The 26108-nt window shown below is 37.9% G+C and overlaps 3 protein-coding genes across 3 annotated transcripts; all 3 read left to right on the forward strand.

Moving 5' to 3' along the window:
• The first annotated feature begins 15602 nt into the window (after positions 1-15602).
• Positions 15603-18377, forward strand: LOC113693472 (uncharacterized). Its single transcript, XM_027212005.2, has 2 exons — positions 15603-16538; positions 16812-18377. Exons 1-2 carry the CDS (start codon positions 15603-15605, stop codon positions 18375-18377), a joined length of 2502 nt encoding a protein of 833 aa, XP_027067806.2.
• A 222-nt stretch (positions 18378-18599) lies between these two features.
• LOC140032808 (uncharacterized) lies at positions 18600-20288 on the forward strand. Its single transcript, XM_072073575.1, has 3 exons — positions 18600-18785; positions 19189-19626; positions 19833-20288. The coding sequence occupies exons 1-3, from the start codon at positions 18600-18602 to the stop codon at positions 20286-20288; spliced, it is 1080 nt and encodes a 359-aa protein (XP_071929676.1).
• Positions 20289-20910: 622 nt separating this feature from the next.
• Positions 20911-21558, forward strand: LOC140032809 (uncharacterized). Its single transcript, XM_072073576.1, has 2 exons — positions 20911-21186; positions 21286-21558. The coding sequence occupies exons 1-2, from the start codon at positions 20911-20913 to the stop codon at positions 21556-21558; spliced, it is 549 nt and encodes a 182-aa protein (XP_071929677.1).
• Positions 21559-26108: the final 4550 nt, after the last annotated feature.

Raw genomic sequence — 26108 nt, forward strand, 5'->3', positions numbered from 1 at the left:
TGAGCTCCCTGACAAAGTTTAATAAACTCATCCTCCTTTTGCTCTTGAATTAGAGGAGGAAAATACTTGGCATTGAACTCTCTCATGAAATTGACCCAAGTCCATTCCACCAAGAACGGGTTGCTCCCTCCAACTGGAAGATAGCAAATGTTACTTGTCTCTCTTCGGTATAATGCAAGGCAGCGAAAATGTCAATCATTTTCTTCAACAACTTCTCGACCACATCTGGGTCTGGTCCTCCAATAAATTGTGGTAGAGAGAACTTTTGAAATCGTTCGAGAACCTTATCCTCGCCCTCTATATGGTTTCCAAGGTTTCCAGGTTGGAGAATAGGGTTTTGGCCCTGGCGTTCCACTACATGGGCCAACAGATCGGTCATACGCTGGATAGCGGCAGCTACCTGAGCATTAGAATCCACTCCAGGTTCAGGGTTTGGTTCCGACATTTGTACACGAGTACCCTCTTCAGTCAACGGTTGCCTAGAGCTGCGCCCACGGCCTCGTCCACTACGAGTGCCCTCCTTTTGGTTTAACCAGTCTAGGGTCGAAGCGCGAATATAATATTAAAACAAATGTATACAAGTACAAGTGACAAAAGAAGACACAACTCAAAAGGCAAGTATATATATAACACATCTTTATCAAATAGATTACACAGTAGTAGTCAGTCAGATACAAGCAAAAAGAATTCCATGAAAGTATCGAGGTCATTCAAAAGTATAATGCACAAATTAGGCCAAAAGTACAAAACAACTAACTGAGAACTTTCCCTAACTATCCCTCACAGGGAATCAAAACATGACTCAAAGGAGCCCTAACCTAGTTCCCAATTGAGCCAACGTACTCTCCCCCTTATGGGTTAATCATACTTAATGGTACCCTAACACATCACACGAACTTCCATAGAATCAAAGTTCTAGTTCGCCCAAGTTATTTCTAGCCTAAGCTCTCATCTTTAGTATTCGGGCACAACTTGAGCTGGCCAGTCCCAAGAGTAAATTATCTACATCTTAGATTCCTACCTGACATACATATTTATTATCTCAAAGTACCATGATAAAGGTTTGAAACCTATAACATTTCACGATCCATAGCGTATGCTCAAAAGAGCACTTAGTCCTTTACACTTATTCATCACTTGGCCCAAGCTCACTTCGAACAGAGACCACGTGAAGCATCTCTGATACCATCTGTGATGGCCCCACCTCCTCCTAAGGCGAACCAAAGGGTCAGCAGACCGCCTGTCCAGCTCTCACCTGGACTACAGATCAATCATCAGGAAAACGAATCATTGGAAAGCGTAAGGACCGCGGCCGCGTCAAAATCCGACCAAATTTTTCTTCCTCGTTCAAGCTTCACACTCGCTCGTTTTTCCCAATGGATACAAGCAAGTTCACATAGCTATAGAAATGTATAATCTCAAATGAATACGCGTGAAACACTTGATGAAACACTTATTTACATATGTACATCGGAGTTTTCAACCAGTTAAATTGAAGTACAAACCATAGTAGTCATACTTATATAAACTACATTTAGGGTTTGCCAGTACAAAAGAGTCTAATCAAAGGAAACGTCTAGAATTGGTTAGCTCTCAAAATATTGAACCCTGTAATGAAGACAAAGATAACGGGAATGGGGTGAGTTTACGTTCAATGAGGTACTACAAATACAAGTAGTAAAGAATCATGGCATTTTACTTTTAAGGCACATATACACAACATATAAGGAAATGAACAAACACCTCAGATAGAAAGGATACAGGTGGCTCTCAGAAGCCAAATTCCCGTTGCAGTACTTGATCCACCCTCATTGACTCTCCATCAACGTTTAGAGAACATACATGACCGTAGACCCCACTTGTCAACAAATTCCATCCACCGAACATACCCCTTGCCGGGCTCGAACACCACATACAGAACAGAGGTGGTAATACTCGAGTATACCGAAAATCCAGAGTCTCCAATACCCAAGGATTTCTCAAAAACAGTACCATGGTTCATTATCTAATCGACCAGGCCCTTGCCGGCTCGACTCGAATAACTAGCCACAGGTTTTGAGCTCAGAGGTCACAGAAGGGTCGTTGGATACAAACCTCCAAACGACATCAAACAGATACAGATACACATATAGATAACAAATTAAAACATTACAGGAACCAGAACAGACATATGAGAGAAACGAGTGTGATAAAGTACACCCTTGTTTCATACAGAGCATACAAAAGTCACAGATAATCAGATTGCAAGTTGCAAGTACAAATAAACCAGATAGATAAACCAGAGAAACAACACATTAGGGGAGTGGTACACTCACCAGTTCAAGCAAAGCTACTTCAAAAGTTTTCGCCCAAAGGATGGCTTTGATTACCGTCACGTCCTATCAACAACCAAGATAGAACAATTATAGTTTCTCCCATCCACTAACCCAGGAAACGAAATGCACAAATGAAACTCGACTATAAGTCGTGTGCCCAGCCAAATGAACTACTAGTGCGAAGAAATAACAATGTGACATTGGAGTAAAACCTGAACAACCCTAAAAACCTTTTGATCGAGTCATAAGTACATCCAACTAGTCTGCGAGTGAAGATTTGGGTAGCATACCCCTTGTGTTTACTTATTTTCTAGCCATTTATGGCTTCATTATTTTCCTCAAATCAGCCCCAATGTCACACATAGGTAATGTTACCACAATAGCCCTTCAACTAGGCTCAAAATAATCCAATTACAACAAAAGTCTTAACAAGACAACCGGAAATCAAGTTTAAAAACAAATAGCCAAACGGCAAATTCGATGTCTCTTAGCGTATCGATCACAACTGAAGCTACGCTTATCAGATTGGGATATACTTTATACCATTTCGAAGCTAAGACAAAGGACTACAACTTTCATGAAGACAACTCAACTCAGTTCATGGTTTATCTAGGTCGAATTTACAGATTACAGAACCAGAATTTCACCATCATGCTGGTTAATAGCACTGTGTTCAAATGACAATAACTCAGGCTACACAACTCCGTTTGAGGTGTTTTTAGTTGCATTGGAAAGCTTAAACATAGGGCTAAAAGTTTGATGTTTTGGGTAAAGGCTAATTTGATACGTATCAAGGTAAAACATGCAGCCAAAATGATGAAATGTCAAAACTGTCCACAAAACTATACCTATGGCAGTCAAGGGTATTTTTGTCATTTCATGTGTTACAGTGCTCAGGTTCAGCTGAAATTTGACAGGCATCTAGAAAACTTCATTTCCTACAAATTTCATGTTTTAACTAAAGGCTGATTCGGCCTCCATCATGGTCGAATGAAACTGGTCAAAACAGGGCATGTTCCTCTCTAAAGCTGGAAATTAACCACCAGGCTGGAATTTTTGTAAGCAACCAAAAATAACATATAAAGGCTTCAATTTTACACATAACAAAACTAGTAAACCATGGCCAATCAGTAAGCATCACATGAGGACAGAAAATTCACTATAAAAATGAAAATTCCATAATACTACTTCAAACTATGAAATATTCTCACAAAACTACATCTTTAACAACTCTAATCCATTAATTTGCAATTATTAAGAGCAAAGAGGGATTTCTTAGACAAGTTACCTTAGAACCACTAGAAAGATGGTAGCTTAGTACTTTCTCCTCAAAAATCACTCCACCAACACCTCTAATCCTCCTTAGTGAATCTTGTATGGAGTGGTTTGCAAAGTTATTGGATAAAACTCAAGATTGAAGCAAGTTTGGTAGCTAAAGATTGAAGTAGTCTCCCTTGTTCTTCCTCTCAAGGTAGCCGGCCAACAAGACAAGGAAATGAAGAGATTTTTGGTCAAAAAACTGATTTTAGGAAAGTTATTAAACCTTGGTCAAAGTTGGTTGGATTTCCGCCACTTGTCGCAACGAGATGAAATCTTAAAATTATCTTTTCTCTCTCTTAGTCTTGGTCAAAGATGGTGGCTGTTTATAGGATATTTGAGGGTTAATTTTGCTGAAATAAAGTGAGAAGATTAACCTAATAAAGTAGTGTTCAAGTGATGTACTCACTCGATAACAAACAGTACCCGTCGATTCAAGCCGATTTTCCTTAAATTGCGTATACTAGAGTTTTAACACATAATTCACTAACTTATTATTATCACTTCCAATCACACATTTAACATCATCTAAAACTCGCCCTAAATCACTAAATTTGATACACACTCCATACCGAATAATCACACTACGAAAAGGCGTAAAAACCCTAATTAACGATAACTTGAAAACGAAAGGAAAAATCCTTGATTCTATGTTTGTTTGCACTTATTGTAGGGTGAATGAGTTGTAAGGGTATTATAAAGTAATAAATTTCAAATAAAAGGAAATTTTAAGAAAAATATAAGGGATTTTGCAAGTCCTCACATGGCATGGCATACAACCAACCTTACTTCCACTTGTTTAGCTCAAGGAGTTTAATCACAAATAACATCAACTCAACTTCTAATTTGTCATCAAAACCTCAAACACTTGATATAACACAATAAAGCTAAGATTTAAGGATCACTCACCTTTCTTAAGTGAAGCTTGAATCACCCAAAAGTCCACCAAACAAGAGCTCCAAGCTTGAATCACACACAAGCCTTGAAGATTGTTCACTCAACTAACTTGGATTCCTTCTCTTTTGGTTTTTGCTCAAAGTTCAAGCTAGGATTTTCAAGCAAGAAAATGAAGTTTTTCTTCTTCTCTTGGAAGTTCAAGAGGTTCGGCCATAGGAGGAGAAAAATGGAGCCAACAAGGTTTAAATTTTTACTAATTTCCTTGGTCAAACAAGTTGAATGGTTAGGGCATTGCCACTTGTCTCAATCTTGGCCATTCTTCCTCTAAACTTTGCCAAATAAAGTTTTTTCCCTCCAAGTGTTACAAATGTCTAATTAACACCCTTAAACTCTGTGACAGCCCCACCTTCCCCTAAGGCGAATCAAAGGGTTCGGCGAACTGCCAACCCAACTCTCGCCAGGACTCACTCATTCACTACAGTCCTCAAATAAAGTACAATGTAAATCTCAAATATACATCAATTCCTCCATGAATATACATATCACAAGCGAAGCGAATACTAGTTTCCAAGCGTGGAACGTACATATACATCTGTTCAAGCCCAAACATTCAAACAATCCTAACTATTACACAAGAGAAGTCTGAATTCAAACTATACATAAGGTAATCCATCCAGTCACGCGAAGAACTTAATACAAGCGCCTCCTTTGCCTCGATCCCTATGGGGAGAAAATATATTTTGGGGTGAGCTAGAATCTTAGCGAGTGTCCATTAAAAATCAGTAATCAACCAGTTTCACAATAATGCGTTTAAATGATATCATGAATCAGTGATCAAATGTATGTATGTTGCTCAGTGAAATCATCATACTTAGAACTCCAACGCTCAAATAGATCCAGTAAGTCAAACAGTACCAGGGAGCCATTTGCTCCAAATAATCAGTGGTGGAGACGTTGGTTCCAAGTACATGATTTCTCAAGAACTCATTGGAGCCAAATCATGTCATGGCGCACACACAAACACAAATGATATGCAATCGAGTAACCAATGCAAGAATTAGTTCGAAAAATAACTTTGCAAATAGTTTGGGGATCACTCACCAACCACGGCTCATGAACCTCATCCATCATAGACAATTTTCTTGATCAAGTCCAAGCCCTAGATCACAAATATCAAGAGTTAACTCAAACTCAAAGCAATCAAATGCCCTCAAAGATTGGACAGCATTTTTCCTTAATTTTCTTATTTCCCCATCCTACAATACATCACCAATAACATTCAAAACAGCACACACAAATCTTAGACTATAAAAGACACCTTTCGGCACAATAACAACAACTGAAGCTACACTTATCCGATTAAAACAAATCTTATGATGTTACGAAGTTAAGACATATACCTATATTTCTTATGAAGACCTCCAAGGCCAAATCATAGATTTTCCTGGACAAACTTTGACATCTTAGAGAAAAATTGAAACTGTCCGCGAAACAGGGTTTAAGGGCAGGGGTATTTTGGTCATTTCACATGATACAGTACTCCAATCGATTTGAAGTTTTGCAAGTAGATAGCTAACTCATATATCTACAACTTTCATGTTTTGAGTAAAGGCCGATTCAGTCTCTCTCAAGGTCAAACATATAGTGCAAAAACAGGACAGATTACTACCAAAATTGGAAACCCTTATCTGGAATTTATGCACACAAACCAGAAATTTCTTTAGGCAAGTTAAACTAGTCTATAACACTTCAATATATCTCATACTAAAGCTATCAAACCATGGCCAATCATTACTCCTCATATAAAGGCAGAAAAATCCCCAATAAAATAAAAAATTCCATAATACTACCTCAAACCATAAACTTATCCACAAAACAACATATTTAACCTCTCCAATCCACTAATACACAATTTATTGAAGTAAAAAGGAAGTTCTTGACAAGATACCTTCCAACACCTTGAAACCAAGCAAAACAAACCCTTTTTTTCTCAAAACTTTCCACTCTTCGCTTGCTATCACCTTCGATGTGAAGTTAATCGGAGTAGATTTTGGCACTTGGAAGAAAACTCTCAAGATTGAGGAAGGAAATCAAAGGAAGAGAATGGAGTTTCTCTCTTTGTTTTTCTCCCAAGAAGGTTCGGTCAATTGGAGGAGGAAGAAAAGTGGGTTTTTGAACCCCAAATATGGTCAAAAAATGAAGACTTAACCATTAAGGAAAGCTGTCCACGACAGAATCTGGCCAGAATCTGGCCGGATAGGAGGCCGGATTCAGTGGCTGATCAAATTTTTTTCAAACGGCCAACCCAATTCGGCCAAGAACTAGCTGGATATGCAGCCGGATTCACAAAAAATCACTATTCACCAGAATTTTTTTTCCTTTCTTTCGGGCGTCACAAACTCTCACATGAGGTCTCAAACACAATTAAAAGGTATTTGGTCCTAATGCATAAAGTGAAATAAAATGGTACCACTTCAAGGAAATGTTATAATTTATTTAGTTTTAGGGCAATACAAGTAATTTAGGAGAATTTATATTTTTAAGTGAGGGTTCTCACAGTTAATGGAAGGAATAATGAAGTGTCAACAGGAGTTTTCACATTTAAATCTTGTTCTATTCCTTCTTACCATTTAGCTAATGATGTCCCATTGCTTCTTTATCCAATTTCTGATTTGTTTTAAGTTGAAAGTTATTTTGTTTTGGGAGGTTGTAAAGCTATCCAAAATTTTCCAACCTTGATTAAAGACTTGCAAGCCGATTTCATGCTTATTCCAGCTAAAAGTGGTAATCTTTCATGCTTATTCACATGTTCAAAAGCTAGTGGCCAAGTGCTCAATTTGTCAACTTCAACTTGTACTAGTTTGAGTAACCCTCATGAAATGGAATTCAATTGTTTGCTGCCTCATATGTTGGAAGATAAGAACTTGTGTGTCACGCAAAATCCCGAAGCCACGAGTTGTTTAGTGCCACATCCATGCAACAAGTTGCTCCTGTTTTGGCCATGCGAGATGATCCAAATCAATGTCAACTACTGATGGGTTTACACCTTTGCACAATCAAAGTCCCAATGTGAAAATCCATGACCAAAGGCTGATTAGAGAGCTATGAAGTGCAACATGGAATGTCCACAAGTTATACACAAGCTGGTTCTTGTCTTGGCGAATGTCTTTGTTTGAAAACAACTTGAGCCTGACCAAATGACATATAGCTTGGCTCATGATCCTTCATCTATTTCTAACATTGCTGTTCTCTAAGCGCATCATCGATTTGTGGACAAATCATTTTCAAGATGAGGGAAATGATGCAAACATGAAGAACCGGCTCCCTTCTCAATCTATAAAGATTATTCAAGGCCGAATTGGTGGTTTTACTTTACTACAACTTCTTGTCGTTCATAAAAAATAGAAGCAAGTTAGTTTAGTTAAGGTTTAATTGTCAATTTAATTGTTGTTTTAGTGGTTTAATTATTAAGTTAATATTCATCTAGATTACTCTTTAAGTAAGCCGAATTATAGTTAATTATTTTAGGGTTAGTCAAGTCCAAATAGCATTAGGATTTGAGTCATTGTAAGACTATAAATAACTTAGTCTTTTCCAATGATTTTAGTTAATGAGAATTTTATAGAAATTGTGTGAATTTATTCACTTTCTCTCTCCAAGAGCGCCTTTCTTGAATACTTGAGATTCTTGAAAGTATTCAATTGAACTTATCAATCAAATATCCTCCTTGATTGTGGCGTTCCTCTATTTTACAACTTTGGTTCATTAATTCAATTAGTTATGGGTTGAGATAGTATCAATATTGTTCGTGACTTCTAGAGTTAATTAAGGTCAAATTTTTCGCTGCCAAACCGTCGGGTATCAATGGTCTAGGTTCGGGGCTTGTGAATACAGGTTTTGCTTTCGACGAGATTCGTATCACAAGAAGTGGAGAACTAATAACAGATAGAGAAGAATTTCTACATATGCAAGAATCTAGAAGATTAATAGCATGCTTAGCAAGGTGATGATCAGAAACATTAAAAGATCTAAGAATCCGTGACACTTACTAGCACACAAAATCTTGATATAAGAAAATGACATCATCAATCAACAAACTAGATATGATGAATCATCAAATTCTAAATGGTCCAGGTAGACACCAAATTTTTGCCAAATTTTTGTCAAATTTTATGTTTTCCTGAATATTGCTATTTGATAAGTCATTTATTTTTCTGCATTTTTAAGTATATTTTGTAGATTTATCTTTAAAAAAAAAAAAGAGGAAAAGTCAAAAAAAATAATAAATTTTAAAATTTTAAAAAAAAATCAAATCAAAATCAAATTATTACTAAACTTACACATTTTCATCATTTTCTCTACCAAAACCCCTATCAACCCATTCTACACTCAACTCCCACGGGCTTTTCTTTTCATTTGGCAGAAGCCATCATTTTGAAGGAAACCAAACCCATTTGACTCCCTCTTGGCCATGAGTTTTTGGCTCTGCCAACACTCAACATTTTGCAGAGGAGAAAACACACACAAAAAGCTACTTTGGCTACAAATTTCCTCACTCGGCTCTCTCTGGAAAAATCAGACAGGCCATAAAAAAAAAAAAAAGCTCTCCACTCTTCCTCCCCCAAAAATGCATCTCTCGGCTCTCTCTAGTTTCAGGAGACCAGAAGGCAAGCCAGCAAAAAGAAAAGGAGCTCTCCACTTTGGCTTTCCTGAAGCTCTCAACGGATAGAAAAGACCAGACGAAAGAAACCTTGGGAGCCAGGGAGATATGCTCAAGGCGTGGAAATTGTATCAAACATTTTGATCAAGGGATTACCACCTACATTGAGGTATTTTTTTTTAGTTTTTTTTCATCATATTACATCCATGTTTCAAGGTCTGATTTCTCCTGCTTTTGCTATTTATTTATTGTGGTTTTTGCATATTAATTTTGTTTGTTTGCTAGTTTTTATTGTTGTTGTTATATTGCTGGAATTTGGAAAATGGCATGAACTAGATTGAGGAAAAGGAAATGTTTTTTTTTTGTGAATGCATGTTAATTGTTTGAAAAAATGCCAAAATAAAAAAAAATGAATTTTAGAAACTGTTTTGCCTTAATGTAGTCTTTTGTTGTTGTTTTCTTGTTAGCTAAGTTTATAGTTGTAATGTAAAGATTATAAGGAGTGTTGTAATATATTTTTATGAATTTTTGGTGAAGGTTTAAAGGTCTAAAAATAATAAAAAAATGCAGCTGTTTTTTGGCCATTTGGCCACTTTTCTTTCTTTTTTTGTAAAAACTAACTTCAAAAACGGAATCTATGCGAAAAAATCGAATTGGGGTGTGTATTTTGATAATTTTTGGTGACCAGAGAGGTCGCCGGCGACCGGCGCCACCTGCGGCCACCATGGCCGCCAACTGAAGTAAGCCTCAGATGGTCAGAGAAGGAGGAGGAACGAACGGGAAAGAAAGAAAAGAAGAAGAAGAGAAGAAAAAGAAAAGAAAGAAAAATGGTTTGGGCTAATTTTTTGTAGTGGGCTTGTTTTTTTTTAGTTAGGTTTTGACTTGGGTTCTGGTTTATTTTCTTTTGGGTTTTCTGTTGGGCTAAGAGGTTGGAGACCATGTATTTTGGCTGGGTTTGAGTGATAAAAGATGGGCTGGCCTGTGTGTTTTGGCTTGGGCGTTCAGTTGGGCTTAGGTAGGTTCGGCCCAAGTAAAATAAAAAGGGAGGCCCGATGCCCTTTTCTTGCCCTAATCAGAAACGAACTTGCACTTTAGCCCCTAATTTTTGGAGTAGTTTCACCGTGGCCCAGAACATTTTAAATTTCTTTCACTTAGGTCCTTAAATTAATTGCACTCTGATCCCTGAATTTTATCTTTCATTTAATTTTGACCCCCTAAACTTTGAAAAATATAATTTTTGTCCCCAAAAATTTTCAATTTTTGCAATTTAGTCTCCGGTGAGTTTTGTCTTTCTTCATTATAATTGCTACTTTTCTTTAATAACTAATATGTTACTTTTGAGTATATTTAACTTGTAATTTTAGATGTTCTTAAATTTCCTTACATTTGAAATGTTAAGGTTAATTTAGTATTTTCTATCATTATTATTATTTTCAATTAAATTGGTGTCATGATTCTTTTGTTCATTTTGAGTATAAATAGAGCAATTTGACTCCCATTTAGTCATCGCTTCAAAAAGGAGGTATTCCTATTATTATTTCAATGTTAATTACATGCTCTTATGTGCTCCTACGTGCTCCTATGTGTTTATATATTTTTATATGCTTTGTTTATTTGATTTGAATGTTCATTTAAATTTTCTTATGTTTGTTTAGTTAATTTTATAATTATTTGAGAGGCATTTAAATACCTCAAAAATGTAATAGATAGGATAATTAAATTTGTTGTATTATATTTTTCCTTTTAGAGTTGTAGTTAGGCGCCCCGATGTAATAGGTAGGTTGCGTGTTATGTGCCTTACCCGCTTTCCTTAGGATTTTTTTTTGCATCTAGATATTATATTTACGTGTTATGTGCTACGTGCTTTTATGTGTTTATTTGTTTTAATTTATATTTTATTTGTTTTACTATGTACTATTAATGCATGATGTCACCACATTAGTCCAACGCTAGTTGTGGTTTCCCCCTCCGCTTACTTGCTAGTCCAACGCTAGTAAGGATTTTTAGAAATGGGCTAGTTCAACGCTAGACCCTTTAGGTTGTCTTGCGCTAGATTCATCTTTGTGTGCTATTCACTACATTTTCATGCATATTTTCATTTTTAAGATCTTTTCTCATTTGCATGATATTCCCTATTATATTATCCCCTATCCTCTATATGTGTTAATCATGTCATTTAGAATTGTATTTCATTTAGGACGTTGTATAATAAGTTAGCTCATTTGCTTGTGCATATTAGGAGAATTATTTTTCAAACATGGGAAATGGGTGATTATAACTTTTTAGTTTAAATACCCCATTAATCCCTATATAAGAAAATTATGTCACGAGTTTTTACCTCCCGTACCTTTTATGTTGCATTCCTTTTTCTTTGATCACTTATATCTATGTATATAATTTAATTTCTTTTCTTTTCTTTTAATTTCATCATTTGCATACTCGTGGCACCTTCAAGGAATTATTTTGCCCTTTGCAATTAACGCAATTGGTTCAATTAAACCCTTGAATGAACATTTTGTCCCTTTCGATATTTTTATAAATTTAGATTTCCATTCATGTAGGAAACATCCAAATATGATAAAATTAAGGGTTAGATTAGGAAAATTTTGACTAAACCTCGTAACTAGCTTAGATTAGGTTGAAAGGGTGCTTTAGGTTTAAGTTAATCGAACATTTGCCTTCCCTTTCTTCAACCGTAACTCCCGAATTCATTTTCTCTTGTTTTCAAAGACCTAGAGTTGTCAAAAAGGGTTTTATTTTATTTTACTTTATTTTGGGGTGATTTGGTACACCAAAACTCAATACCAAGTGGCGACTCCTATTTTTCTTAAAAACCCTTTTAGACTAAATTTTGGACCCAAATTGTCGCATTTTTTTAAGTCCCATTCTAGGTCATTTTTCACTTGTTTTAAAATTTCACTTGTTTTAAAATAAAATCACATCTTTTTATAAACTCCTTTTATTTTCCATCGCGAAAAATGGGGCGCGACAACTTGGCGACTCCACTGGGGACTTCCTAAGTGGGTCCGAGCATTTGATTTAGTTATTCTTTTTCTTTTCTACCCTTTTCATGTATCGCATTTGGATGTTTAGGGTTGCATTTTTTCTTTTTTAGGATTTTTTGCATTTCGCGCGTACCCACTCACTCCCTCACCCATTTGCGTACGATTGATTTGATGGATGAATGGTCTATTTATGTTATCCCGCGCTTTGCATTGCATTTGGGTGGGGGATTTTACCCTAGAGCCTTGCGTTGGTTCTCGATCCCTCCCCTCCAAATGAAGCACTAGCATACGTGCATACGCTTTATTTTTATCTCTCATTTATTTTTTTTTAGTGGCTTGTCACGCCACTCCACCCAATTAGGATTAGGCGACCCACTTGGACGTGTGATCGCGACACGATGTGTACGTAACATAATCCGAGGGGTCACTCAATCTTCCGCTTTAACCTTTGGGTTGATAGCCTTTAGCTTTTACTCGAAGGTTGAGAATTTTTTATAGATTCACTCAAACACGTAGCCGTGACACGATGTGTGCGTAGCGGTGTTTGGGGAATCGCTCGAGCCACCGACAAAAGGCCTTGGAATTGATGACCCTTGGCCACGAGTCTGAAGGCTCGAGGACCTAAAACCTATCGAGTCTAGATGCATTAGTGAGCCAATACATTCATCCATGGTAGTTTGTCTAGGGTAGAGTCTGCCTTACCCTATTAGGGACACCATTCACGAGAGGAGGGATCCAACCCCTCTATTCCTTTTATTGCTTTACCTCTTTGTATTGCTTTGCTATAAATGTGTTATGTGTATTTGTCTAATTGAACTAACTTTTCGTGGCTTTTGTCTCCATTGCATTCATAAACCCTAGAAAATAGGAGTCCTGGCATGGTACTCCTTAGGAGCCATCCTGTTATGACACGTTTAAATTTCAATGCATTGCATTTGTAGCATAATAACGTATCATTTTAGGCTTACCCCAGCATTTAAAAGGGGATCCTTTTAGGTTACATTTCATATTTACCTGCTTTAATAAAATGGCATGATGCATAAACCCTAGAGAGGGAACGCCACGTAGGGAATCCCGTTTAGGAATAAAGCCAACCTTTGTTTTTCCCGTGGGTATTTAACCCTTCAAGGGACTGCACGTTTAAATTATCGCCTAACTGGAGGAATGAGACTCGTAGGTAAGGTAATTGACAAACTACTTTTTCCATTTTTAGATGGATTGCCCTCGTCGAATTTATCAGTTGTTGATATCATCGACTGAGGTTCAAAGATGGCCTACCTTCATGCTACCCAGTGAATTGCATCAAGTAGCCCAATATTTAGGACCGATTGGAGACTTTAAGGAAATCAAACCCGACGGTTATTTGATAGAGGCCTTAGTGCATCTTTGGGACCTAGAGTGTTCTGCTTTTAGAATAGGTAATAGGCAAATGACTATAACACTCGAGGAAGTAGCTGGCCTCCTTAATCTACCCATGCATGGAACTGCCTTGGTTTTTCCGTCCACTTTAGACAAGGCAGAATTTTGCAAAATCATAGGATTGAAAGAGTCGGTATTACGAGGACCAGACCAGGGCGTCGCCGTGAATATTCCGTTTGAACGTTTTGCGCCACGCGATGGGTTTGAGAGGCATGTGAAAGATTTTGCGCTCACCTCCAAAGACATATAGGAGCACAAAAGGCCATTAGTATATGGAATAGCTATGGCTGGGATCTATTTCTTCCCGAGGAAATATCAGAAGATAGCTTTCAAATTAGCAAAAATTGTGAATGATCTTTTTTTGGGAATCCAGGATAAACAATGCTCTATAGTCCCGACCATTCTCGCAGACATCCTTTTAGCCTGTAATAGTTGCAAAAAGGGAGAAAAGTTCTTTTATGGGGCAAATTTGGTTCTACATATATGGGCCATGGGGCATTTTAGGAGACGATCATCTATTGCCAATAGCTTGCCGGTAGTTGGATACAATTGGATAGTTACACATCACAAAAGATTCAATGAAGAGGGTCTACCGAAGAACGCATCCGAATATGTGGATTACTTGGGAAATGTTGCAAGATCATGACATTAGGTGGGTATTAGATTGGACGGACTATTTTAAACCAATACTTCACACTAAGGCGTCAGAATGTGTTCTTTTGCTAGGTACTCAAGGAATCATCTCATATACCCCGAAGAGGTTTCTCAGACAACTAGGTCGCATCCAGGGACTACCGTCTGCATCTGAATTGAGTGAAGTCACCGTCTTTTTTGATAAGGGAGTATGTCCAAGAGAGATCCCTATGAAGAGCCAAATCACCGAAGTTTGGAGAACAATATCCGATGATAGATGCATTAGTTATCTTCCGGAGCTCAAACAGAAGGGTGTAGCAACTTCACAATATGAGGGTTGGTTAAGAAACTCCACCACGCAAGAGTTGCAATGTGAGCCATATGAGGAGATCAAGAAGTTGAAAGCCATTATTGAAGCCAAGGACAAGGAGGTTCTACAGTTGAAATCCGCTGAGGCACAAAAGGAAAGGGCAGAGGAAAACAAAAGGTTATATGAAAATGAGCGAGAAAAGCGCCAAGAGATGAAGCGAAAATGTAGGGAATTACATGATCAAGCCGAACGTGTCAAGATTCCGTATGCTAGAGAAACTAAAGATTTTGTACTAGATAGGCTCAGAAATTTTGGTGACCTTGTACGAAGCCGCCTTCGTGACATGATGTAAACAAATGTACTTGGTATTTTGCAATGAAATGACACCTCTCCTTTTTTACAAAATGATTGTCAATAACAGGTTTGATCAACGGGTCTCATTCCGAAAGTGTTGCATCATGTTAGGCCTACCCTTGGCACAAAAGGGCTCCCCCATAAGACATGCATCCGAATTATTTAAATATCTACTAACTCATATTTTTTTTTCTTTTTCTTTTTCTTGAATAAATTACAGCAATTTGACAGAAAATCCAATCCTAAATCAGTTTCTTTTCTCCATTATCAGGTATTTTTCACAATAGCTACCCGAAGAAATGCCATCACCAGGTCCCGAAGTAAAGCCTTGAGACAGTCTGTAAACATGAGTTCAGTACCAGAAACTTCGGAAAGATCTGCTATAGTGACATCACCGGACTTCACAGCATTGGGAGCTCAATTAAGTGAGGTGCTTGGTAAGTTCAATGAGTTAAGTGCTGAAATGGCTGCACAAAGGCGTGTAATTGATCAGTTGGTCCCCAGCAACAATGGTGGTGGTGTCCCAAACGATCAAGAACCTATCGATAATCACCCACCTGCACAAGACTATCAACCACCCCACACATCCACTACCCAAACACCTTTCCCTCCTCCTTTTCGCTAACCCTCTTGAAAATACCTTTACCCGACTAAATTTAGATTTTTCCTATATGCATCCGAATTATGTATTGATGAACCCAACCAGTAGCCAAATCCCTCAAATCCATCCACAAACCAATCTGAATGTCCCCCCAACCCTCAGGGACCCCACCACCATACTGCAAAGCCTTTTTGTACTGGATACTGCATCTCAAGGGAAGACGGCGATAGAAGAACAACCTATACCCATTGACAAAGATCTGTTAAGAAGGTTATATCGATTCGATGATTTTATGAGAAAGAATCAAGGATTGAGCAGACATGGTGGGTTAGATTACGATGAATTGTGTCTTTTTCCCGGTATTCAGCTACTGTTGGGATTCAAAACCCCTAAATTCAGCAAGTATGATGGAACTGGAAATCCTAAGACGCATCTCAAGATGTTCGACAACAAGTTAGGTAAACCCGTAGACGATGAGAATTTGCCTATGCGTCTATTTCCGGAAAGTTTGGAAGGAGATGCTCTAGATTGGTATTCAAACTTGAAGTCTGAAGAGGTCAAAACCTGGTTGGATTTGTCAACAGCCTTTGTGAAGCAATATGAGTTTAATTGTGAATTGGCACCATGCACAACACTGGAAGGTATAAAAAGAAAGCGATCGGAAGACCACAAGACCTATGCAAAGCGGTGGAGAAAATTAGCTGCCAAAGTGGAGCCTCCTATGACTGAGGAGGAGATTGTTCGTACCTTCATCAAAGCTCACGATCCACCCTACTTTGAAGAGATCTTTTGCATGACTGGAAGTTCATTTGCTGCCATTATTAACAAGTTGGAGGAATACGATGAATTTGTCAAGGCAGGGAAGATTGTTAATGTGTCTGCATTAAAGTTGCAATTAGATGCTTTACAAAATCAAAGCAACAATGGGAAAAAGCCCCCATTCAAGAAGAAAGAAGGAGAAACTGCTTTTATATGGGATCAGGGTCCATCTTTCAGACCCAGAATCCGAAACCATCCCACCTATTCTGTTCCTTACCCGTATTATCCTAACCCTCAACCAGTCTACCACACTACTACCCAATTCCATTATTCCTGATCAAATCACTTGAATACCTCACCGTTACCTCCAACCCCACAACCCGTCTTTCAAAATCACACTCGCCCCATTTACCATCCCAGACCAACCCTGCAAAATAATAACCCTCCTCAAAATCCTTTTCAAACCAATGGAGTTCAAACTCAGAAACAATTTCAAACTTTCACCAATTTGGGCTGACCAATTGATCAATTGTACGAGCAGTTAAAAGCAGCTGGGAAAATTGGCACCGTCCCTCCTAAACTTTATCCCAAAGGCATTCCTCCAGGTTATGATGCGCATGCAAGTTGTGCTTATCATTCTGGAAGTCCAGGTCATACCACTGGCAATTGTTGGGCTTTAAAACATAAGATTCAGGATATGATTGACTCTGGAGACATCCTTCTCAGAAGAAAGGGAGAGCAAGGATCGAATGTTAGTAAGAATCCTTTACCTGAGCATGGGAGCACTGTAGGGGTTATCATTGCTGATGAAGATTTTGTCGACCCCAGTCAGTACATTGTAGATGAAACTGAAGTGTTTGGCATGATAGAGACTGACCATGCGGAGATGAGGAAACTACTGTCTATTGAAGAGTCCATAACTAAGGATAATGCTGAGGAAAAGTTAAAATCTTTTGTGTTTGAGAAAGAGGAGCTGTTTATGGTAGAAGGAGGGCCTTCCGAGGCTGACAATTCTGAAGTTCCTTTTATTTTGGATCTATCATCTTTTGAATGGGATATATCAGAGCTTGCCATTCTCGAATTTCCAGAGCAAATGCCTGTCAATAACTTGCAAGAGGTACCGTGGAACTACGAGGAGTCTAGTCTGTTAATTGGAGACAAATATTGCTTGAAGGAGGAGGTATCTAATATTACTAGGCCTGGAAAATTTGTGGGAAACCCCGAAATCGATGTTCAATCCAGGGCCAAGATTAAATCCCTGATGCCCAGGTCTCTTGTGTCTGAAAAGGAAGCTGTGGATTTTCTAAAGATGCTGAAGAGAAACGAGTACAAAACAGTGGAGCAGTTGGATGGGATGCCTGCTCAGATCTCTTTTTTGAATCTTCTCTTTACCTCCGAATTACACAGAGAAGCATTGCTCAAAATCTTGAACGAGGCCCAAGTCCCTAAAGATATTCTTGTGGATAAGTTTTCTAACATTGTGGGTAATGTACTTGCCGCTAATCATATCACCTTCTCCGATGATGATCTGACTGCAGAAGGGATTGGACATAACAGAGCCTTACATATATCAGTCCGCTGCAATGGAAAGCTGCTGCCGAGGGTTTTGGTGGATAATGGGTCGGCGCTGAATATCTGTCCATGGAACACTCTCACTAAACTTGGATTTCTTGATGTTAAACTCCGTCCGTCTGCAACCGTGGTTAGGGGGTTCGATGGTTCAAGAAGGGAATCTATGGGTGAAATAGAGTTGATATTGGAGATAGGCCCTGCTCAATTTCAAGTTACTTACCAAGTAATGGATTTCTCCAGTGTTTACAACATTTTACTTGGAAGACCTTGGATACATGCTTCCAATTCAGTGCCATCTTCTCTGCATCAAATGTTGAGATTTATTGTGAATGATCAGCTCATTACTGTATTTGCTGAGGATGACTGTACCATGATCATTGATGCAAAATTCAAAGGTGAAGACAGAAAAGGGACTCCAATTTCATCTCATCATGTTGCTGACATAGTCTCTGTGGGATGGGCATCTAGGGATAAGTCGTTGACTCAATCAAATTTGCCAGAGGCCAATATTATGATGGCGAGAGAGATGATCTGAGGCGGATATGAAATAGGAAGAGGTTTTGGGCGAGAATTGCAAGGAATTTTGGAGCCGATAGAGATCCCGACGCAAAAGGATACATTTGGACTGGGATTTCATCCAACTGCTAAGGACAGAAAGGAAATGCAAGCTCGAAAACAAGCTGAAAAGAAGGGCAAGCAAACTGCCTTAAATATCCTTCCGCTACATCACACTTTTCCTCGTCCATTAGAGGTGATTATGCCAGGAACGAAGAATCCTGTGGAGGAGATTGAAGTGGACCTATCTCAGCTATTTGTCGGGGCTACTTGTGAGGAGGGGCCATCAGAGAATGCAGAATTTTTGCCAATTACCGAAGGAGCTATTAAGAATTGGACTGCTGATTACCTTCCTCTCGAAGGAAATTTCAGTAAATTTGAGGGAATTGTTTTTTGTCTAGATCATATCCAGATAGGACAGTAGTCTGGATCTTTTGTTAAAAGAAATTGCTTTCATCTTTTAAACCTTTATTCTTGTTTCAGTTAATATAACTTGCTTTGTTCAAGAAAATTGCTGAAACGAAAATAAAGGTTTTTGTTAAATATGTCTTTAAATAGCAATCATATCTGTATATTTATCTTTTTGTAAAGTCTTGATGCATTTTGAATTTAATGAAATGAAAGACTTCTCCAGTATTTGCTATTTATTTATTACTTATGTTCTATTCTATTTTCAGATGGCCACAAATAAAATCCTTTGACCCTTTGAATGTCACCATTTTGGAATTCGATGGCTGCAATCTCGATATCTCTCATGAACTTGAAATCATGCAATCTGAAATTCAATTTAGAGCGATACTGAGGAAGAATTTGAGTCTATTTCAAGGGATTTAAAACAGTATGAAGAGAAACCCAAACCCAACTTAGAAGAAACAGAAATCATCAATATTGGCACTAAGACGGAGACTGAAGAAGTTAAAGTCAGCATTCATTTGAATAGGAAACAGAAGGAGGAAATGATTGAATTCTTAATGCTTTTTCAAGATGTGTTTGCATGGTCATACGATGATATGCCAGGGATCTCTACAGACATAGTGGTTCACATGTTGCCAACTGATCCAAATTTTTTACCTGTAAAGCAGAAGCCACGTAAATTCAAACCAGAAATGAATCTCAAAATAAAGGAACAAATTGTGAAACAGCTCAATGCTAAGATAATCATGGTGTCTCATTACCCCATCTGGCTATCGAATCTTGTGCCAGTGCCTAAGAAATCTGGGGAGGTGCGAGTATGTGTTGATTACAAAGATCTGAATAAGGCCAGTCCGAAAGATGATTTTCCTTTGCCAAGCATTCATATTCTTTTGGACAATACTGCTGGGCATGAAATTGAATTTTTTGGTGATTGTTTTGCTGGGTATCATCAAATCTTAATGGCAGAAAAAGACAGAGAGAAAACCTCTTTTATCACCCCATGAGGAATCTTTTGTTATAGAGTGATGCCTTTCGGTTGAAGAATGCTGGAGCCACTTATCAGAGAACCATGACTACCCTGTTCCATGACATGATTCACAAAGAGATGGAGGTCTATGTGGATGATATTATAATTAAATCCAAAAAGGTCGAGGACCATTTCGTTGATTTAAAGAAGCTGTTTGAAAGATCGAGGAAGTATAATTTGAAATTGAACCCTGCAAAATGTGCTTTTGGTGCTCCGGCTGGTAAGTTATTGGGTTTTATTGTCAGCAAAAAGGGTATAGAGATAGATCCTGCGAAAATAAAAACAATTCGAGATATGCCCATTCCAAAATGTCAAAAAGATGTGAAGAGTTTTCTTGGAAAGATCAATTTCATTGGCCGATTCATTGCACAGTTAACCTCTACCTGTGAGCCTTTGTTCAAACTGTTGAAAAAGAATGCGCCGATGGATTGGAATGAAGATTGTCAGTAGGCTTTTGGATAAGATCAAGAATTATTTGTTAAATCCTCCAGTCTTAGTGCCACCTCAGTCAGGGAGACCTCTGATTATGTATTTGTCTGTTCTTAATGAGGCTGTTGGATGAGTTCTGGGACAGCATGACGAGTCTGGGAGAAAGGAACAAGCCGTCTACTATCTAAGTAAGAGAAGTTGTTGTGCTTTAGCATGGACAGCTCAGAAGTTGAGACATTATTTGCTCGGTTATACCACTTACTTGATTTCCCGTTCTGATCCTCTAAAATACCTGTTGGAAAAGTCGATGCCCACGGGACATATGACTAAGTGGCAAATGATCCTTTCCGAATTCGATATTGTTTTCACAACACAAAAGGCAGTCAAGGGTCAAGTTATAGCAGATCATTTGGCAGAAAATCCAAGAGATGATGATTACCAACCATTGCATACCTAGTTTCCTGATGAAGAAATTCTGTTCGTTGGAGCAGTTGAGAACATGAGTGAGTAGTATCTTGAATGGAGGTTATTTTTTGATGGTGCGTCAAACTCTCTCGGAGCTGGAATTGGAGCAGTTTTAGTGTCGCTTGAAGGAAAACATTATCCTGCTACCGCCAAATTACAGTTTTCTTGTACCAACAACATGGCTGAGTATGAAGTTTATATTTTTGGATTGAAAATGACATTGAACATGGAGATCAAAGACCTGATAGCATTCAGTGATTCTGATTTACTTGTGCACCAGACGCTTAAGCAGTGGGTAACTCGGGATTCAAAAATTATGTTGTATCATTATAACTTGCTTAGTTTGGCCAGCAAATTCAGGAATTTGGAACTCAGACATATTCCCCGCACTCATAATGCCTTTGCTGATGCTTTAGCTATTCTGTCTTCGATGATCCAACATCCCGATGAACTGGTGATTGAACCTATATAGATTCAACTTCAGAATAGGCCAACGCATTGTCTGATTACGGAAAGGGTCACTGATGATCGCTCATGGTACAATGATATTAAGGAATTCATGAAAACTGGATCCTACCCTCCTGATACTGATTCTGTTGCAAAAAGTTTCTTACGCAGAATATCATCAAGATTCTTCTTGAATGGAGAAGTGCTATACAAGAAAACATCTGATTTGGGCCTTCTAAAATGCATCAATGAAGAGGAAGGCGGTTATATGATGAAAGAAGTACATAGTGGGGTTTGTGGGTCACACATGAATGGGCATCTACTGGCTAAGAAGATCATAAGAACAGGATATTTTTGGCTTACCATGGAGCATGACTGAGTAGATTTTGTTAGAAAGTGTGTTAAGTGTCAAATGCATGGTGATGTTATACGTGCTCCTCCTATAGAATTGCATAGTATGACTGCTCCATGGCCATGTTCGATCTGGGGAATGAATGTGATCGGAACTATTGATCCTCCTGCTTGAAATGGTCATCGATTCATTTTAGTGGCGATTGAATATTTCACCAAGTGGGTTGAGACCGCGTCCTATAAGCATGTGACTAAGAAAGTGGTGTCGGATTTCTTGAGAAATAATATCATCTGTCGTTTTGAGGTACCAGAGACGTTGATAATTGATAATGCCAAAAACCTCAACAATGATATGGTGGATATTATATGAACAGTTCAAGATCAGACATCGAAATTCTGCCATTTATAGGCTTCAGATGAATGGAGCCGTCGAAGCCGCAAATAAGAATTTGAAGAAAATCATTCGTAAGATGACTGAAGCACACCGGGATTGGCATGAGAAGCTGCCTTACGCATTGATGGCCTACAGAACTACTATCAGAACTTCTACTGGTGCAACTCCTTACTCTCTTATGTATAGAATGAAAACAATACTACCTGCAGAAGTTGAAATTCCTTCCTTACGCATTCTGATGGAAGCTCAGATAGAAGAAACTGAATGGGTCGAAAAATGTCAGGAGCAGTTGTTTTTGATTGATGAAAAGAGGTTGAATGCCATCTGCCATGGACAATGTTATCAGCAATGAATGGCTTGGGCTTATAACAAAAAGTCAAGCCCCGTTTGTTTGACGTTGGAGATAATTCCAATGCAAGATGAGGCTAAAGGGAAGTTTGCTCCCACTTGGCAAGCACCATTCATTGTTAAGAAAGTGCTATCCGGAGGAGCGCTTATTCTTATGGAATGGACGGTCAAGTTTTTTCCCAACCAATCAATGCAGACATGTGCAAAAAGTTTTTCATTTGATTATTAAAAAAAAATTTTAAAATACTGCAAGAGATGGATTTCGGCATACTTCCTCTCATTTTTCCATTTCGATATTCTATCCCTAATTTTTCTTCTTTCCTTTTGATTTTTCATAACCATTTTCCTTTTCGCTTGGCAGTCCCTTAAGATCACTAACCCCATACTGGGGCAATTTGTTTCTAAAAAAAACAAAAATAAAAAGAAAATAGAAAAAAAAAAGAAAATATAGATTCTGTCAGAATTAAACTGGGGCAAATTTTATCTCTTTCTCACCCTAGATCGAGGTAAGTTTTGAAAGAATGCTATCTCAAATTATTGCAAACCCATCATATGATCCGCTGTCAAGCCTTTCAAGCCTTAACCTTTCCTTTGTCGAATTTCACCTTTTGCAGTATTTTGAAAAAAAAATTTTTTAATCAACTAGCAAATGATGTAAATACAAACTTTTCTGAAACATGTCAGAGAAGATTGTCTCACTGATGCTACTCATTATCAGAGTATGACTGCAGTGATACAGTTGGGGTTAAAATTGTCTTGTCTATGTCTCTAGGTGAAAACCTGAAAGGACACCTTCTAAAAAAAAAAGAGTCAAAAAAAAAGAGAAGAAAAAGAGAAAAAGAAAAGAAAAGAAAAAAAGGGAAAAACAAAACAAGAAGAAAAAGAAAAAATAAGAAAAGGGGTGGGGATAACCTTAGTGAAAATCCGAAAGGGCGCTGAGGTAGGGTTTTGGAGTATAAGAGAATCAGCAACAGAGAAGAAGATGTTGAGGTTTGAAAGCTGGTGACTATGTTGATTTGGGTCTCTTTCATACTGTTGTTCTTTTGCCGACAATGAATTCCAAAATGGATGACTACGAAAGGGTCAGATGGAGCATTTTTCCTCATCAAAGGCCATCCTCTAAATACGAATCCAAATTTTGATCCTTGGGCCTATATTCAAAAATTCAACAATTTTGTTTTACTATTCTATTTGCTATTTCATTTATTTATTGTGTATCATTGTCTATTTCATATTAGCATTATTGCATGATGAATACTACTTTTTTTTAATTGTTTATATTTTTTCATTTTTTGGGTCTTACTCAAAAAACAATCCCTTATAATTTATCCCAAAGAAGTCATGAAATCGAAGGTCATGTAATAATAAAGTATGGTCGATTGACATTTAGCAGTTGCAAAGATTCTGAAGGGGGTTATCGACTGAACCTAAGGGAGCGATTTGTTGATACTGAAACTCATGTTTACATGGTTCTCAAGGCGAAGGGATCACATGGTGGTGGCAGTATTTTCATCACAACTGTTTCGTTTTCTTCCTTTTTTGCAGGAAAATTATGTGACACAATACTAGTTTAATTAAGCATGATTCACACTGAGGCAAACGGTAGAAGGATTGAGCTCCAAGTGTTGCTATACATTTTCGAAAAAATCATTATTCGCTTTCTTTTAAAGTTTGAAAAATCAAAAGAGTTGCAAGTCCACCAAGTAAGTTTTCTTGGTTTATTACTTTTTAAGCAACATGCATTCTGATCCTTCAGTTCGATTGCATAGAATTTGTGTTTTCATTTCGACTGTTTTTGTTTTCGTTGGGCATGGGTCTTATCCCTCCAACCTCAGCAGGCTCGGGTTTTATCCCACTAACCGTTTTTATTTTTGTTGGGCATGGGTCTTATCCCTTCAACCTCGGCAGGCTCGGGTTTTATCCCACTGACCGTTTTTATTTTCGTTAGGCATGGGTTTTATCCCTCCAACCTCGGCAGGCTAGGGTTTTATCCCACTGACCGTTTTTATTTTCGTTGGGCTGGGTCTTATCCTTCCAACCTCGGCAGGCTCGGGTTTTATCCCACTGACCGTTTTTATTTTCGTTGGGCATGAATTTTATCCCTTCAACCTCGGCAGGCTCTAGTTTTATCCCACTGACCATTTTTATTTTCGTTGGGCATGTGTTTTATCTTTCCAACCTCGGCAGGCTTGGATTTTATCCCACTGACTGTTTTTCTTCATTATTTGATTAATAATTGTGCCGTATCATTCATTTTGTATTTCATGTTTAGAAGTTCTGAGAGTTCAAACTTTTTCAATTTTTGTAAATATCACAGATTGTCAATGTACTTATTTCATTGGGTTTCACGTGTATTCGAACTACGTTTGACCTGATTCCCAGGGCGGGATACGTAGGCAACTCTACATGAGTCCGATCACGTTTTCTGCAATATGACTACATCCTTTTGCTCAATAATTATAGCCAAGTGTTGGCTTGTTGTTTTAACTTAGGTGTAGTTAAAAGAAACAGAATAGCCATTTTTGGTGTCTACGTCTTTGTCTTGAATTTCTTTGAAACCCTAGACAAAGAGAGGTAAGCTGTAGACACCAAATTTTTGTCAAATTTTATGTTTTCTTGAATATTTCTATTTGATAAGTCATTTATTTTTCTGCATTTTTAAGTATATTTTGTAGATTTATCTTTTAAAAAAAAAAAGAAGAGGAAAAGTCAAAAAAAATAATAAATTAAAAAAATTAAAAAAAATCAAATCAAAATCAAATTATTACTGAACTTACACATTTTCATCATTTTCTGTACCAAAACCCCTATCAACCCATTCTACACTCAACTCCCATGGGCTTTTCTTTTCATTTGGCAGAAGCCATCATTTTGAAGGAAACCAAACCCATTTGACTCCCTCTTAGCCATGAGTTTTTGGCTTTGCCAACACTCAACATTTTGCAGAGGAGAAAACACACACAAAAAGCTACTTTGGCTACAAATTTCCTCCCTCAGCTCTCTCTGGAAAAATCAGACAGGCCACAAAAAAAAAAAAGCTCTCCACTCTTCCTCCCCCAAAAATACATCCCTCGGCTCTCTCTAGTTTCAGGAGACCAGAAGGCAAGCCAGCAAAAAGAAAAGGAGCTCTCCACTTTGGCTTTCCTGAAGCTCTCAACGGATAGAAAAGACCAGACGAAAGAAACCTTGGGAGTCAGGGAGATACGCTCAAGGCGTGGAAATTGTATCAAACATTTTGATCAAGGGATTACCACCTACATTGAGGTATTTTTTTTTTAGTTTTTTTTCATCATATTACATCCATGTTTCAATGTCTGATTTCTCCTGCTTTTGCTGTTTATTTATTGTGGTTGTTGCATATTAATTTCGTTTGTTTGCTGGTTTTTATTTTTGTTGTTATATTGTTGGAATTTGGGAAATGGCATGAACTAGATTGAGGAAAAGGAAATGTGTTTTTTGTGAATGCATGTTAATTGTTTGAAAAAATGCCAAAATAAAAAAAATAAATTTTAGAAACTGTTTTGCCTTAATGTAGTCTTTTGTTGTTGTTTTCTTGTTAGCTAAGTTTATAGTTGTAATGTAAAGATTATAAGGAGTATTGTAATATATTTTTATGAATTTTTGGTGAAGGTTTAAAGGTCTAAAAATAATAAAAAAATGCAGCTGTTTTTCGGCCATTTGGCCACTTTTCTTTCTTTTTTTGTAAAAACTAACTTCAAAACGGAATCTATGCGAAAAATCGAGTTGGGGTGTGTATTTTGATAAATTTTGGTGACCAGAGAGGTCGCCGGCGACTGCCGCCGGAGGTGGCGGCGACGGCGGCGCCACCTGCGGCC

This window comes from Coffea arabica, unplaced genomic scaffold (assembly GCF_036785885.1).
Source record: "Coffea arabica cultivar ET-39 unplaced genomic scaffold, Coffea Arabica ET-39 HiFi ptg000087l, whole genome shotgun sequence".
In the NCBI taxonomy this organism is placed as follows: domain Eukaryota; kingdom Viridiplantae; phylum Streptophyta; class Magnoliopsida; order Gentianales; family Rubiaceae; genus Coffea; species Coffea arabica.

Coding starts and splice junctions, on each gene's coding strand:
- LOC140032808 (XM_072073575.1), top strand. CDS start 18,600: ATGCCAGGAACGAAGAATCCTGTGGAGGAGATTGAAGTGGACCTATCT. Junction 18,786..19,188: donor TCAGTAAATTTGAGGGAATT/GTTTTTTGTCTA, acceptor AATTCAATTTAG/AGCGATACTGAGGAAGAATT. Junction 19,627..19,832: donor AGAAATCTGGGGAGGTGCGA/GTATGTGTTGAT, acceptor CTTTTGTTATAG/AGTGATGCCTTTCGGTTGAA.
- LOC113693472 (XM_027212005.2), top strand. CDS start 15,603: ATGAACCCAACCAGTAGCCAAATCCCTCAAATCCATCCACAAACCAAT. Junction 16,539..16,811: donor GAAACCATCCCACCTATTCT/GTTCCTTACCCG, acceptor TTGTACGAGCAG/TTAAAAGCAGCTGGGAAAAT.
- LOC140032809 (XM_072073576.1), top strand. CDS start 20,911: ATGGCTGAGTATGAAGTTTATATTTTTGGATTGAAAATGACATTGAAC. Junction 21,187..21,285: donor TCCAACATCCCGATGAACTG/GTGATTGAACCT, acceptor AATGATATTAAG/GAATTCATGAAAACTGGATC.